Here is a 17,420-nt window from a genome sequence, read left to right on the forward strand (position 1 = left end):
GGAGCTACTATATATATATATATATATATATATATATATATATATATATATATATATATATATATATATATATATATATATATATATATATATATATATATATATATATATATATATATATATATATATATATATATATATATACATATATACATACCAATGTAGCTCCTCCTCGAATTTCTAGGCGTCTCAGGTCACAGCCTCGCACACCAGCAAACAAGGGAGACGGACCACAAACGAATCAGCATAAGTAGTTTATTTTATTCACAGAGATCAGCTACGCGTTTCTGGCAAGTTATGCCCTTGATCACGCTGCAACATGGAAATAGACTAAATGCTTTTTATGCAGTGTTAGAGAGACACCCCCTCACAGTGACATCATGTATCATGTGATAAGTAAACAATGAAAAAATACTACCACTGAATGTTAATGCAATTTGAACAGCACAAAATCATATTTCTGGATACATCCAAATATTCGGCATAAATCCTACAAAGGTAATAATGATGTGTAAATGTATACATCATAAACCTCAATTGGTGGCAATTGGTGTAACAAGACAGGAATTAATCAAGTTTAGCTCTATATATATATATATATATATATATATATATATATATATATATATATATATATATATATATATATATATATATATATATATATATATATATATATATATATATATATATATATATATATACACACCCACATATATTGTTTTTTATGGTCTGGCTTGATAATGCAGCTGTTGCCAGACAATTATATGAGCATCACAAGATAGGGGCTTTGGCTCCACCCACAATTTGGGAGCCAGGAGAATGTTTTAATAGGGCAGAAGTTGTGTGCTTCCTCAAAAAAGTGCTTGTCCTCCATACAGCTATGGTCATTTTGTTTATTTATCCAGCTGGTTAAGCATGAACTTTCAGGAGCACACATATGACATTGCAATGCTATTAAAGTATCTTAGCTAATTGGATCATTTGTATTGTTTTTCTGTGTTTAGATCAAAGAGAGAGAGAGAGGACTAGATAGGCTAGGCCGAATCCCCTGAATTATATATGCATATATCAATAAGGACTAGCTAGTTTTAATAAGGATATAGGAGACTCAGGTAGGTACGTCTTGTAGCAACAAAGGATAAGGAAAAACGTTGTTTTCCTCATAAAGCCCTCACCCACCGACCTAGTCGGTGGCATGCTTCATCATCGGGCCCACCACAGTGGCACCGAATGTGCCCCGGGTGTGCTTCAACGCCAGGAGACTGCGGAGCTGGTATGTTGCTGAGTGTGCGGTGAAAAGGGTGAGAGAAGTGAAGTTGATTTAAAAGCTATGCAGGCGGTCCCAGCACCCGAGGGTTGCTTATCTTTAATGAACTGGGCCTCTGCTAGAGGATAAAAAGGCAAGAAGACGAGATGGAGTGCTTATTATGACCTCCAGCGTCTAGTGCGGTCTACATGTTTCAGCCAGTGCCTTGTTATTTTTAAGCTGGCTTTCCTCAGGACCTTTTAGTATGTGAAAAGTGCAAAATAAACTTAATTTTAAGTGGTTATGTGGTCTTTTGGTTATGTGTGGCGCACGCTAAGGCGCTATAGCTGTTTAGAGGGGATTCCCTCAAGCTTGACTACATATAACACATAGGACAAAGACAGGACGTACAAGGTAGTCATTTCAGTATGGTATAGTGTTGTACCACAAGATGCCGACTTATAAGGTGGTGCTCGACCTATAATACTATCTTTTATTTCACCAGGGTCTCTTTCTCTGCCAGGCGACCCATGAAGCTTTTTACAAGACAAAACAGAGTGAGGACCCAGTATTATACTTACCTGTACCTCACCTTGTAAATACGCTTTTTTAGCCCACCACCAAAACACTATCGGTTTTGTTAAAACCCTCACCAGCCTCATGCACGTGCCATGAGCTCACCATAGCCGATTATAGGTCGAACACCACCTTATAAGTCGGCATCTTGTGGTACAACACTATACCATACTGAAATGACTCTACCTTGTACGTCCTGTCTTTGTCCTATGTGTTATATGTAGTCAAGCTTGAGGGAATCCCCTCTAAACAGCTATAGCGCCTTAGCGTGCGCCACACATAACCAAAAGACCACATAACCACTTAAAATTAAGTTTATTTTGCACTTTTCACATACTAAAAGGTCCTGAGGAAAGCCAGCTTAAAAATAACAAGGCACTGGCTGAAACATGTAGACCGCACTAGACGCTGGAGGTCATAATAAGCACTCCATCTCGTCTTCTTGCCTTTTTATCCGCTAGCAGAGGCCCAGTTCATTAAAGATAAGCAACCCTCGGGTGCTGGGACCGCCAACTTCACTTCTCTCACCCTTTTCACCGCACACTCAGCAACATACCAGCTCCGCAGTCTCCTGGCGTTGAAGCACACCCGGGGCACATTCGGTGCCACTGTGGTGGGCCCGATGATGAAGCATGCCACCGACTAGGTCGGTGGGTGAGGGCTTTATGAGGAAAACAACGTTTTTCCTTATCCTTTGTTGCTACACGACGTACCTACCTGAGTCTCCTATATCCTTATTAAAACTAGCTAGTCCTTATTGATATATGCATATTGTTTTTCTGTGGCAGCAGCACAGATGGTAGGAGGGCAGCCAATCACGCACATGGATTTTTAGGTCTGACTTGAATGTTCTTTGCTTGCACACAAATACTTATTCGTTATCATGCTATTTACTTGTAATGCTTTGCATTACCATACAACATTGCTTTAAAGCCAAACCTTTTGGCATTGCCAATGCTCGTTTTGTTTTAGCCTTAGTCTTAGTTTTGATGGAGGCCTGTAAAGAGATCGAGAAATGTTTCAAGTTAATGGGGCTCAAGCTTTCTTACAACATCACGTTGGTGCCATTTCAGACTTCTGTACTCCCAACCACTTAGCTGTTTTTTGCCCAACCTTGATTCTCTTTTTTCTGTTTACTGTGTATTTTTACCGTTTCCATTTCCTTATTATGAAATGTGAATTTCTTACCCCTCATCGTCAGAAATTATTTCCCTCCCTCAGACCTTTACCTGTCACTCTTAGCACAGTTCTATGACAAATATTATTGGCCTGCTTCATGCTTAAAGAAATAATAAATACATACATACTTTTTTGACAACAACAAACACAATGAGCGCATTCATTGATGGTGTAAAAATTAGTTTTAACAGAACGCTTGATTTTGTCTTCTTATCAGAATCTTGCTTTCATCTTCCTCAGTGAAACACAAGGGAAAATAGTTTCTGCGATTGTCTCAGATTTTTGCTCAAATAACTTTATTTGGACATAACTTTCACGATTTCCCCGCATTGCCAAATCAATGCACATTAAAGAGGATAATTGTTGTTGGCTTTTTGCTAACACTGAACCATCCATCAGCCTGTGTTCTTTCTGGGTTTTTATGGCTACGATTTGTCGTTTAAACTAAAACCTCTGATCTATTTCTCTGCTCTTAATCAAGAAACATTTTCTTGTTCTATATCTTTCCTGAAAATTTTAGTCTTTAATCAGTTTTACACTGCGTCTGTTTCTACCTCTTCCCGCCATCACTCATGAAGTTCTAATATAGGAGTAGCCGCCTGGAGAACAGTTTTCTCGTCCTTGTAGGGTAAAGGAAATAAATGACATATGCCAAGGAGTAGAAGGGTAAATGTCCGCCTGAGGTCTCTGCTGACCAGCAGCCAGTGTGTCTTGGTTACAATGCACATTTGGGCCAGAAATGTTTTTCTTCTTTGCAAAGTATATTTTTTCCGAAATTATGTGTAAATGTTGGGTCCTGATGTCTTTCTTTTTATTAATTTATGGACGTAAGGGCCATAATGAAAATCTAATAATGTTTCTATTTTTTTATTTCAGCTTTATTAGCTCTCTGGGGGTGGGTTACATGATGCTCTGCACCGAAAATTACCCCAGTGTGCTGTCCTTCTGCTTTCTGGATGAGCTACAAAAGGAATTTATCACAACATATGACACTGCCCGGATCAATACAGCCATCAGACCATATTCTTTTATCGAATTTGGTAAGTCTCAGCTCTCTCTTTATAACAATTTATATACAATTAGAAAGCAGACCTTTGAGTGCCATAATGTAGAAAGTACTGATATATATATATATATATATATATATATATATATATATATATATATATATATATATATATATTTATTTATTCACCTCATCTCACACTTGAAATAATGCACTCAAGACACGGAAAGAAATGATGATGTTACTCCATTTACTTCAGCTTCACATGAAGGTGAAGATTGTTTGTCGGCGTGCTCCGCCGGCACACGCACCACTTTCCAACGGTCCTTGGTTTCCAGAAGGAGCATTGTTGTTGGTGATGTCTGTCTGTCTGTCTATCTATATATCTATCTGTCTATCTATCTATCTATCTATCTATCTATCTATCTATCTATCTATCTATCTATCTATCTATCTATCTATCTATCTATCTATCCATGTATCTATCTATCTAGTCATTTAAGTTCTATTGAGCTCTTTCTTGAACTTTCTCGTTTGAGTAAATAAATAAAATACTTTTGTTTTGTGATGTCAGAATGTTGATATATATATATATATATATATATATATATATATATATATATATATATATATATATATATATATATATATATATATGATGTGTTAATACAATGTCTGTTTCCCTCCACCGTCTAAACAATCATTTTTGAGTGTACATTTATTTAAATTATGCTGATTGGAATATTCAGAATAATGGAAAGCAGTTCCTCCTTCCCAGGGATCTTCTGGACACCACCATGTCCATATTGAAGTACCAAGATTCCACTGTGGGTACCAGGGTGCCTCCCCGTAATTGTGCTGTGCCTTTTTGAGACAGTGCAAAGACTGCAAAGTTTGCAGTATCTCATTAGTTCATGGTTACTATGTAAGCCCTGCACATTAGTTATGGTAGGTAGATAAGGTTGAACTACCTATCAGTTTGTGAGGGGGGGTCACGAGGTCTGCCTAGAACAGTCGTAGCTTCACGCATTCCCTTCTTGTTTGGTAGAATATTCCCTCAAGCCCATATCCCGTAGGATACATAGTTTTTTTTGTTGAAAACTTTATTTTTCGATAGTTTTATACCATTGGACGTACATTAACAATATATCAGATTCATCCGACTCAGTTCGTCATTAATACAGTTATTGATCACAGTATAAAGAGGCGTATTACAGAGGATAATCAAGCATTTGGGCAAGGGCAAGTCCATTCAATCAGCAACATTTTTTGGAGGAAGGCAGTCCATCATGTAAGAGGGGATATTTCAATTGTCTAGTTGTAAAAATACCAAGTTAGCACCAACATTCGGGATAGCACCTGAAGACATCAATATACAATACTAGGTCTCTTAATAGCAATATACAGTTAGCTAGCAATACATCAGGAGAAATAACACAATCACAGTTGTACAGTTCTTCAACCATATCGATATCGGAGTACTCATGAAACATAACAAAAGAATCACATGGACGGGTCCCCTGTCCCAGAAACCCCTCGCTCTGTGGTCTCCTCATTAGCATTCTGTCCATGACTCATTAAATAAGACTGCAACGGACCCCACACATCCCTCGGCCTAGAGGACATCGGTAACATTTCCGCATACACGGTAGCTTGTTCCTGACAACAGACAAGATCATGCATCCAGTCTTTAAATTTCGGAGCTCTTCCTCGCCCCACCTACAAGCAATTCGTCGCTTCGCCAACAACAGAGCAATATCAAAAAATGTTTTTGTCTGTTTAGGAATATGCATTGTGTATCCCAGCAGCATCACCAAGGGGTCCATATCGAGAGTAGCGCCCACCATCAACTCAAGTGCCCCGTGAACCTGTGACCAATACTCATTTATAGTTGGGCAGTCCCACGCCAGATGTAGGAATCCAGCCCCGGGCCTCTGGCACCTTGCACATCTGTCATTGTCAGATAATTGAAATCGATATTTCTTGACGGGAGTATAATACATACGTTGCAAAAACGTATAATGTATGACCTTGAATCTGCAACTGGCAGATATACTTTCAGTGATACTGCAGCAATATTTCCATTGCTCATCCGATATCTCCTGCCCCAAATCTTCCGACCAATGGGTGCGAGCAGAACCTACTATTCCCGTCCTGCCCTCCCTTATTGTTTTGTACAGCTTCGACAGTAAATGTTTCCCGTCAGGGGAGCTAAGGACAAGATGCAATGGAGCAAATATCAGCAGGAAACTCCGGGAGCAACGTCCGCATTCCCTGTCGGAGACGGACATATAAGAATATCTCCAATGGTGTGGGATGAGCATCACGGAAGAGGTGCTCCCGCATCCAAAATTGATCGTTAGAAAAAAGGTCATCCCATGTAGTAATCCTTAGTCGTTTACACATAGCCCGAAACCCCGCCTCCTGCAGCACAACCATGCTCGGGTGATAGACGAGGGGCATGCGCGGCGAGTATAACAGTTGTACTCCCATAATGCGCACTATACGCCACCAGGCATCCATTGTACAAGTGACCGTAGTAAAGGGAGACTCCACGGCATCCAGTGGACCATGAATCACACCGCTAAGGGGAAGCGGGAGAGCCACCCAATCTTCAACGGCCAGCTGGGGCATGAACAGCGTAGGTGCCATCCAATGATATGCGTAATGAGCCTGTGCACTTAAATAATAAATCTCAAAGTCCGGAATGTCAAATCCCCCTTTATCGTATGGTTGTGTGATAATTGCCCACCGAAGACGAGGCGGTTTGACGCCCCACACCAGCCGCAGTAACGCTGACTGTAGTGTCTTGAAAAAGAAGGTACCAGGATAATAAGGGATATTGAGGAAGAGGTATAGAAATTGGGGAAGTACCACCTTTTTACCAAGGGACGCTCTACCAGCAATGAGAGTGGCAGTGATACCCACCGGGTGACTCTAGCTTCCAATTTAGTTATCGCCGTGCCATAATTCAAACGAAGCGTCTCCTCTCGATCTCTGGATACCTGTGTCCCCAAAAACCTCATGTCACCAGCACACCATTCCAACGGGAAGTCCAAAGGAAATTGAGTGACCGCAGTCGTAAGGGGGAAGAATTGTGATTTTCCACAATTGATGTTGACCCCAGAAAGTTGCCCGAACACCAAGAATTCTCTAAGGAGGGGGTTTAGGTTCCGCTCAGGGTCCCTCACATACAGTGTAATGTCATCCGCATAAAGCGATACCAACAGCTGACGCAGATAACACTGGAATGCCTTATCATTATGTATCTGCCGCAATCTGGCCGCAAGTGGCTCGATCGCTATTGCAGAAAGCAATAGTGATAGCGGGCAACCCTGGCGTGTGCCCCAGGTTAGTGCCATAGTCGATGACATATGCCCATTGATCACTATTTTCGCTGTCGGCTTATAACAGAGCAATCTGAGCCATGACACAAACATGGGCGGGAATCCCATCCTCTGCAGTACTTTAAATAAATAGCTCCATTCTACAGAGTCGAACGGTTTTGAGGCGTCCAAGAAAACCGCCGCAACCGGGAATTCAGGCGCCACCGTCTATCAGTGAAAATAAAGTGCGTAAATTATGTGACGTGGAACGCCCTGGGACAAAACCCTATTGATCAGGGAGGACTATTTTATCCATTAATAACGTTAACCGGGTAGCCAGCACTTTCGCCAGGATTTTAGTGTCACAATTGATGAGCGATAATGGCCTATAGGCGTCAGACTTCTGGGGGGGTTTCTCAGGTTTCAGAAGTGATGTGATGACCACTTCCCTCATCGAGGAGGGCAAACTCCCTACCTCCAGAGATTCCTCAAATATTTCGCGCAGCACCGTTGCCATGATATCCACATAGCATTTATAAAATTCGGCTGGTATACCGTCCAGTCCCAGTGCTTTGCCATTTTGCAAAGACATTATCGCATCCCGAATTTCATCGGTCTCTAAGGGAGCGCCTAAGAACTGCCTATGAACATCACTCAACCAACAGCGTGCCACCTCCCCTAGGAAATCCTCCAAGTCCACTTCCCCTGTCCGTCTTGTAGTGTATAACGCCTCATAATGCGCCTTAAAAGCAGCTAGTATACCCTCCGTATCATGCCGTAAACTGCCCTCTTGCGTTTCTATCTCCAAGACAGTGTTGCTGTACCTGGGGCATCTAGTGGTCTCTGCTAGAGCCCTCCCGGGGCGCTCCCCCTCCCCATATCTGCGTGCCACCCAATGCTTTCCTCTGAACTTTGCTTCCCTCGTGGCTTCCTCCTCATACGCAGATAGCACTTCCTTGAATTTACTCAATGCTATCCACCCATCCCTTATTTCTCATGAAAAAATCCTTGATTTCCTCTCCCAATTCTGTGCGGAACACTAAGTCCAATAACGCCCTCGGCTGTAGCCTCCATGCAGGCCTCGGTCTATCAAGCCCTGGTACCATAAGTGTGAGGTTCACCGGACAGTGGTCAGAGTACGTGCGAGGAAGGTGCTCAGCCCGCAACAGTCCCGCACCCAACCCCCTAGAGAGCAAGAAGTAATCCAACCGTACCCAAGACCCAGCATGGGATGGAAAGTGTGTCCCTTCTCTGTCATGTGGGTGCAATCGCCTCCATCCATCCACCAGGTCCCTGTCTGTCAGCAAACCAACCAGCAGCTCCCTGGACCTATTATGGTAATGTGCAGTGCCCTCCATCCTATCAACTGCAGGGACCAAACTGACATTAAAATCTCCCCCCCATATTACCTGCGTAGAGCCTATATTAACTATTTTCCCCCATACCACAGCAAAAAAATCCGGGGTGTCTATATTAGGAGCATAGCAATTGGCAAGTGTAACCGTGTTTTTGCCCAGCCTCCCCCAGACAATGACCTATCGACCTTGTGGATCCGACATCGATCCCACCATTGCAAAGATAGCAGCACCTCTGGCGTATGAGGAATAAGAGGAGAACACACGAGATGAAGCCCACTTGGAGGCGAAGGTAGTCTGTGACTGGGGATGAAGATGCATCTCCTGCAACATCGCTATCTGGATTTGCTGTCTGTTTAAGTACGACAGCACCTGCCTACACTTACGCGCATCGTTTAACCTCCTCGCATTCCAAGATAGAATATTCAAGTCAGTGACCTTACCCTGCCGCGCCATGCCACCTCTCTCCACCATATCCATATACCTGCCTCTGAACATGACGTATCCAGTACTGAGTCCACACATACACTATCTCTCCATCATGACTACCATTCCGCACATCCCCACATTGCCCGTACCACAGCATTAGCAGTCGTCGATATCTGACACATTCCAATTGTAACCCCAACAGCCCCAACAACCAACCTTCCCCGTCTACCTCCCTGCCGCCCGCCACCCCCCTAACTTCCCTCGCACCCCCTAAGAGACAAACCTTCACTATCCAGACATTACATACCCAAATCCACCCAAAACCCACCAACCCACCCTCCACCCACTGCAGCAACCCCATCTTGCAGATATCTCTTCCCACCCACCCTCCCCGCTCCCCACCAACAACCCCAACATCCTTAAGATATAGTTCATCATAGTGGAATACCCTGTGGGGGACACCACTAGACGGCTACACAGCCACTCCTCCCCCCTTGAGCCCCACGAACGGTACGACCTCTGGGCCCTGTCAGGGGGGGGGGGAGCGGGGCCTGTAGTACATTACCACCAGAACAACCGTTACTGTCTCTGGTTTCTCGCCAGTTGAGTGCCTGCAGTCGCTCCGCCTCGCAAGGAGCAGCACCGAGGATCCGAACCCAATTCTGAAACTCAATCACATTACTGTTCCTCTTCGGCTTCCTGTGCATTATCGGGTTGCGCAGCTCCCCGACCTCCACCACCTCGATGTGTCCGCTTCACGGATCGGAGAAAGTCTTCCACTTGCTGCGGGTTTGTAAAGAATCGCTGCTTTCCTTGATGCGTTACCCTAAGTTTGGCGGGATACAGCAATGCATAGTCAGTCTTTGCCGCCAGGAACTTCTTCTTCACATCAAGAAATGTGCGCCTCTCCTCCTGCACAATCGGAGTAAAGTCCGGGTAGATCGAAAATTGCACTCCGTCATATGTTAAGTTCCGCTTGGTCCTAGCGCGTGCAGGGCCACATCATGATCTCGATAATTTAACAAGCACGCGATTATTAGTCTTGGCGGATTCCCAGGCAGAGGCCTCGGGCCTAGAGATCTATGGGCCCGCTCGACAATAAATTGTGTGGAAAACGCTTCTGATCCAATGGCAGTCAAGAGTAGCTTTTCCACATATTCCTCAATCAGCCCAGTGTTTGTGGACTCCGGCACACCGGTCACGCGGATATTATTACGCCAGCTGTGGGCTTCCAAGTCCTCATTCTTAGCTGCTATTACTCTGAGGAGCTTGTCCATTCTCGCGAGCTGTGTCGTATGGCTAGCAGTGGTATCATCATTTTCGGATATGCGCCTCTCAGTTTATGTAAGCCGCTCTTCGTGCACATCCAGCCTGTGCGCAATGACATCCATTCTGGAGGACATCTGGCCCACCCTGTCCACCTCTGTAGCGAACCCCTGCCTCATCTCCTGTAGCAGCTGATGCATATCCATGTCCTTGGGGGGGTGCACCCTCGCCCGATATATCTGATTTACTCGACTCGCCATCTTCCGTGTTAGGCCTGTTCACTTTTTTCGCAGCATCAAAATTAAGCTTCGGCTGTTGAGTGTCTGGCTTGCCCATGGCGTCACCTATGCAGGGAGTTCCAGATCCACCACTGCCTTTCCCCGTAGGCTTTCCTCCGGATTCTCAGAGTATTTCTACCTCTTCGCACTATGCCGAACCCGCCAGTCCTCACTGCTCCAAATCTGCCCCGCTCCTAATTCTCAAGGTTCTCCTTGCTTCCGGCTATTGGCGGGGGGTCATCAGGTGTATACAACCATCACCTGAGGAATCTCTCCCATCTGCCTCCACCTTGACAGGCAGTCCCAGTCTAATGAGCAGTGAAGGACCCGGCAGGCCTCCCGCAAGTCTACAACCGCTGCTGCGACCCCCACTGTCCGGCCACCTTCCACAGAGGGTCCTCAGCCTACCCAGCACCTCCATTGCATGATCCGTGCCCACCGTGGATTCACATCCAAATGTTGTTCTAGGCGTTACTGCTCCGCCACTGCCAGCATCCATGTGGTACCGCTACTCCCAGGCCGCTCCGTGATATATGTCCGACATGGTATCCCAGCCGGGCGCGTTGTGCCGCAAATGGGTACCACAGTATAAGATGGTGGGGACTGGGCTGATGGTCTCTGCACTCAGGCTGCGCTAGTCCATGCCATCTACTATGTTCCTGAGGCTCCGCAGCGTTACCAAGCGTGCTCCTCCTTACAATCAGGCTTCCCAAGCTGTCCAGCATTCGCCGCCTTACATTGCACCCTCCGTCAACACAGCGTTGCACTTGCACGCCCTACCGTCTGCAGGAACCCTCACGCCACTCTGTTCCTCCAAGTCTGGCCAGGTCCGCTCGCCCGATGTCTCCGGCCGTCAGTAGTACCGCGCCTGCCCTCTCACAGCAGCCGCGGCCCACTAGCCTCGTGGTAAGCCGCGGTCTTTCCTGCGCTCTGCAGCCGTGCTCGCTGCCCTTTTCTTCTCCAGCAGCAGTCCCGGTCCGCACTTTCAGGCACCAGCGCGTGGGTAAATAACGGCCGATCGCCACAGGATTTTCACCGAGGCTAGCACCCAGGTTCCTCTACACAGCAGCTCACTTTCCACCGCGTTACAAAACAATTGCCCAGGATAAATTAAGGATCTCCGTTCTAGGCTGCAGGAGCCTCACCGAAGCGCGGCCATTCTACGCGGGCGCCCTCTAGCGCCCCCCGTAGGATACATAGTTTTGGAGTACTACCCAAAGAGTTACATCTGATATATTAGAACCTGTTTAACACCATTACCACCCAGCCTGATAAGTCTACCACAAGTTTATGTACGAGTGTATTTCAGTGGTGCACCTCGGACACTAGTTCCTCACCTCTGGGTTTTTTATCATTAGGTCCACCCCACCCCCACTCCTCATCCAACCATCCATCTCCTCATGGCTGTTTTAGCTTCGGACTAGCTAACATTATGTCTCCTTTCATTACAAAATCCTTTAAGTTTTCCATTGTTGGAGACCTCAGCTTTCATCTGGAAGATCCTGAAGACCAGGACTCCCAGGCCCTTTTAGAGGACATGGAATCTCTAGGTCTGTCTCAGATTGTCCTTAATCCCACCAAATCAGTGGGGCACTTTCTGGACCCGTAGTTCACTAATCTTAAAGGCACAATGACTTCAACCCTGATGCCGCTTTTATGGGAAAACTACTTTTGCTATATTTCCCCTGGCCTCTCTTTTCTAGTGAAAATCTGTCCTACACTCTTGCCAACACTTTTGCTTCTCAGAAAATTAGTATAGTCTCCCCAGACAACTTTTTAAGCACATTTAACAATATCCCTATAGACCTCAACTTAAATGTCACTATTGCAGCTAAAAAGTTGCATAAGTGGGTCACTAACGCACTTGACATCATTGTCTCCTTCAAATCTTGGCACTAGCTATGTAAGTTGCCTTCCACTCCTTGGTACTCAGATGAGTTCTGAGCCTCCGAACATCCCTGCAAAGCTCTTGGGTGTAGATGAAGAAACCCTGAGCACCAACAAAGAGTCCTACAAAATGGCCATCAGAGGCTACTAGTGTCTCATCCGATCAACTCCTCCCATCTACTTGGAAGACTTGGTGGGTAGTGAGTGGCTCTAAGCCAGTTCTGGAAACCTTTTCTCTTACCAACAACTTTCTTCTACCCAATACCTCCAATATTGACCTAGGAGCTATGGTCCCCTCTGTCCCCAAGGATAAAAGCCAATTTTCATCCACAACCCTCCAAGACTTCCCTTCTGAATGGGATTTCTGTAATCACGTTCATTTTTACATGTTAAGATATTTTCCATCAACAAGTTAGGATCTTCTCTGGACTCTTCCCCACCCCCCTGTAATATTTACCTCTGTATCAGTCTGTTGGAGGTATGCACTAGTTCTACTCCTATTGAAAAAGCCTTCCTCTGAGCCTATGTGAACCACTTAACTATTGCTTCATTTTCCGTTTACCCGTGCCTACTTAGCTTGTTGAAAAAGTTAAAGTGCTAAATAAACAGTTACCTCTGAACAGGAATCAAACTTTTTACTCTACCCCTCTGTCTGTCTTCTGCACCTCTCACATCACTAGCAGTGATTGCACTGCCTACCACCAATGAGGACCTTCATATGCTCCTTAATCTAGGTAGCTTGGCCACCCTGATCCTACTTGTCCACTCAACGGCTTTCGATTCAGTCTCAAACCCTATTTTTCGCAACACTTTTTTTAAATCTGGGATCTGTATACCCCATTCCTGCCCCAGTGGGCATATACTTCAATAAATAAATTCAGTTGACACAGCAAATTGCCACTGTTCTGAATGACCACAATTTACTGAGTATTAGGAGTGCATTTTTGTTTGCTTACTATACTACCGAGCAGTGGGATTGCCCATTAAGGCACAATTTCCCCAAGCTTTGTCTATTTGATGCAATTTTAATAGAGCGCTGTTTTAATACTCTGTATTTATGTTCACGCATTTATATTGAGATATGTGGCAGTACATCCTTTTATTGTTGTGCATTAATAGATTTAATGAATTATTACACTGCGCACTAGCGCCATATTAGACTGGGAAGAAATATATATATATTTATATATAACATATATTCAGTGCTTATAACTTTCCCCCCGGAAGAGCATCAGGATTACAGGTAAGTAGTTTATTCTTTCTGAACTGTTTTGCCCTCGCAATTCCCATCACTGATAACGTGGATGAATTTGCAAGGGGGGAAATCTCGGATGCAAGCACAGTTTGCTCACTTCAGAATGCGAAATAGGATGCAAACCTTGTTTGCTGCAAGTTTTTCTTTTGCTTTTTTACACGACTGAAAATAGCAAGTATTAGGCAACACCATGGTACTCTCATGTAGTTGGGAAAGTTAAACTTGTTTCTCTGGGAAGAATACTAAAGTGAGGGGATTGTTCACTCTGCATGAATACATGCCTACTAATCCGGGATTTAAACTTTGCAAGTTTAAGTTTAAAATGCTTATGATACCTATGTCATTGCAGTTTTAAAATTAGAGGATGCGGAAATTATTACATATTTTCAGTTATTACCTAATGGAATTGTACAACTTCAATTTCGCTATTGCAACCCACGATCTATTAGTTATAAGACTGAAATACTGTTCATTTCAGCTCAGTAGAGAGCATCTAAAGTTTATATATGGAAATTAAATATCATCTACAGATCGTTCTATTCCCGTGTGATTTAATTAAGAATGAGTTTAACAGAGACTCCTTGTTCCTTTATTTTGCAACAGATAATTTTATTCAAAAGACCAAGCAAAGGTACAACAATCCTCGCTCCCTGTCAACAAAAATCAATCTTGCTGATATGCAGACTGAAATTAAACTGAGACCCCCTTATCAAATCTCCATGGGTGAACTCGGACCTGCAAATGGATTTTCACATAAAAGTGCTGCAGAATATAAAGGTATTAGTATTGCGTTTTCTGTTGTGTTTTTTTTTTTTAACCGGCAGCCATTTTGTTTATGTACTTTTACTGGAAGTTGTTAATGTATTGTAGCGCATTTGAGACGATTTCAGAATAGAAAATACACTCTAACGTTAATAGTCCAATATTAATTTGCATACGGAGACGTGCTGTCTGCATAAACAACCTGTGTACGTTTCAACAAACGAAACTAAAAATAAAACACAACTTGGAGCATCTCTCCTTCAGTCTTTCCTAATTACTTTGACATCCTCTTCCCCCTCTTGGGTTGGCCAGATTCAAAACCCTCCAGTGATTGTGTTATTGTTGCCTTGTGCATGGTAGATGATGTAGGTGACAGTGAGACAAAGGAATATGAAATCAAAACAACAATTATCATGAGCCCTCAGATACACTCTTCTTAACTTCTTCCGTGCTAGCTCAAGGCTTCTTCCACTTGAAGAAAACCAATTAGGAGCCACACCGTCCAATTTTCTACTGTAATGAAAAAGCTTGGGTGAGTACAATTGTTTTTTTTCGTTTGCCAAACCTACCTCTCTGAGCCCTACTTCTGCGGTCGATTCCTGCCCTCGACAATGAATTCAAACTTGCCAGTTTTGCAGGAGTTCGATATGTTTGCGCGACCCCCATTGTGCTTACATCTGGTAGCTTAGATGTCTGCACAACCATCAAGGTGGAATTTAATATTATTTTTTCAAAATCATTTCCACTCTCACCGGACCCTAACCCAGCATAGTATGGTGATCTTTTGTCCAGGGATCACTTGACAGTCCGTCAGATAAGCCAAATGTTTACGTAAGTTTAACCTGATACTGGGCACAATACACCGGGCATCAGAGGAGCCTCCTTGTTTTAGGAATGTGGCTGGCATGTTCTAGACTAAGGGGCATCTCTGAATATTTTCTTAGGAGCTGTACCCAGTAATGGCCAGCAACTTTAAAATATGGTGAGGCGCCGTGCCCCAAAAACTCACCACACACGTTGCATTTGCTGGAGGGTCCGGTTGCCGTCTCTCTCTTCTCCTGGCGCTCTCCTCAGTGACTAGTGCTGAAAGGGAAGGACTTCCTACCTTGTACAACTGAAAACCAAGCAATCGTTGATTGGAGCCGGCTAACCCGGCGCTCAATCCCTCTTCTTTTTCTCAGCCCTGGGATCTCCAGCTCTGAGGTGCGCATGTCAGATTGGCTGGCTCTAGACAGCCGGACAATCTGTCATGCGCACTAACAGGGGCTGAAGTAATAGTGCAATTGCACTAATCGGCCCCGCCCCCTGGCTTGTGCTTTAACAGCGCAAGGCTGCAGCACATAATAAAATGGTATTTATTACCATTTTCTTATTGTGTGTGCCTGCTGTGCTCTCAGCAGGCAGGGCTACACTCCTCCGCCATAACAGAGAAGCCACCACTGTTCGTAGTGAGCAACATGCAGATGAACTATGGAGGATGACTAAGCTCTTGCTGGTCATGCTAGGTGCAAAGAGAGCAATCATTGAACGGAAAAGTTAAGAGTCAGCATAACTCTGGGACAGCCAGCGGCTGCTCCTCCAGTATGGTGTAGGAGCCTGCCACACCTGCTGAAAATGGTAATAAATACCATTGTATTATGTGTCACAAGCGCGAGGGCTGTGCTGATTAGTGCAATTCCACTATTACTTCATCCCCGTCCAGGGCACATGTTAGATTGGCCGGCTGTCTAGAGTCAGCCAATCTGACATGCGCACTTCAGAGCTAGCAATCCCAGAGCTGAGAAACAGCTGAGGGATTGGAGTTGCAAGCCCCCAGCCTCAAAATGAGCACTGGATTAGCCTGCTGATTGACGGGTTTTGGGTTGTACAAGGGAGGCGTCACCGAGGAAGCGCCAGAAGAAAAGAGAGCCGGCAACCGAACCCTCCAGCAAACGCAAGATGTATATGGTGTGTGTTTTAGGCATCGGGCCCTACCATTTATCAGTGGTGTCGCCTGCTATTGACTACGAATGGTTGCAGAAAGAATTTGTCCGTGGTCAGTCATGTATATAGCTTGATAAATATGCAATCTGGTGCAAACCACAGCATGTTTTCCAATTAAATAGGATTCCTGGTTTGCCCAGTTTACGGCGCTCTCCTCTCGGGATACATCGTAAGTCTACTTAAACATTGTGAGAGCTCCAGCCCTGGGTAAAATTGGAGTGGGCCGAGAATTGGGAAGGGGACTAGGGCTTAAGCGATTGTGGGAGCAGCCATCATGTCAATCACGTCTCCTTTATTCCTTTCGGACAGATACTGTTGAATAGTCTCCCGAAAGGCACGACCTAAGTGCTTGTTTGGTATGACATACAACGTGTACGTGCATTTGTGTTAGAGCTAGACGGATTCTGATTTGTTCCAGTTTTACAACTGTTAGTAAGAGGGGTGGGCACGATGGTATTCCTGTCTGCTGCCTAAACATAACTGAAAACGAGGAGAACATTGTCTCTGTAATCTTCATGACGTTTATTATCCATTCCGTCTAATTCCTTTAAAAGAATCAATTCCATTATCACATCTTTTCTATGGAATGGTAAAAAATCAAGAATGGCGATACAGAAATTAACAAGACCAAAATCCCCCATTTTTCTAATTATCATAAAGCCTTTCAACTAAGACAATTATCAAACTGGATCACTTCTCAATCAGAAAACAGGTTTCTTTGGGTAGATCTGGAACTTTCTTTTTTAACCCCCTTTTCATTCAAGGAATATCTTTCCTTTACCTGAAAACCACAAAAACTCTCTACTCCCATACTTAAGCAATCATGTAAACTATTATCCAATGTACCTCATTTAGTTACACACGACTCA

The 17,420-nt window shown here is 44.2% G+C and overlaps 1 protein-coding gene across 1 annotated transcript in view; it reads left to right on the forward strand.

Annotated features, from left to right (window-relative positions):
• SEC22A (SEC22 homolog A, vesicle trafficking protein) overlaps nucleotides 1-17,420 on the forward strand; it is a 240,478-nt gene that overhangs the window by 103,260 nt on the left and 119,798 nt on the right. The window contains exons 3-4 of the mRNA XM_078682032.1: nucleotides 3,881-4,044; nucleotides 14,410-14,583. Coding sequence (XP_078538158.1) covers nucleotides 3,881-4,044; nucleotides 14,410-14,583 — 338 coding nt within the window. The remainder of the gene's footprint in view (nucleotides 1-3,880; nucleotides 4,045-14,409; nucleotides 14,584-17,420) is intronic.

The sequence above is a fragment of the Lissotriton helveticus genome, chromosome 3_1 (genome assembly GCF_964261635.1).
Source record: "Lissotriton helveticus chromosome 3_1, aLisHel1.1, whole genome shotgun sequence".
In the NCBI taxonomy this organism is placed as follows: domain Eukaryota; kingdom Metazoa; phylum Chordata; class Amphibia; order Caudata; family Salamandridae; genus Lissotriton; species Lissotriton helveticus.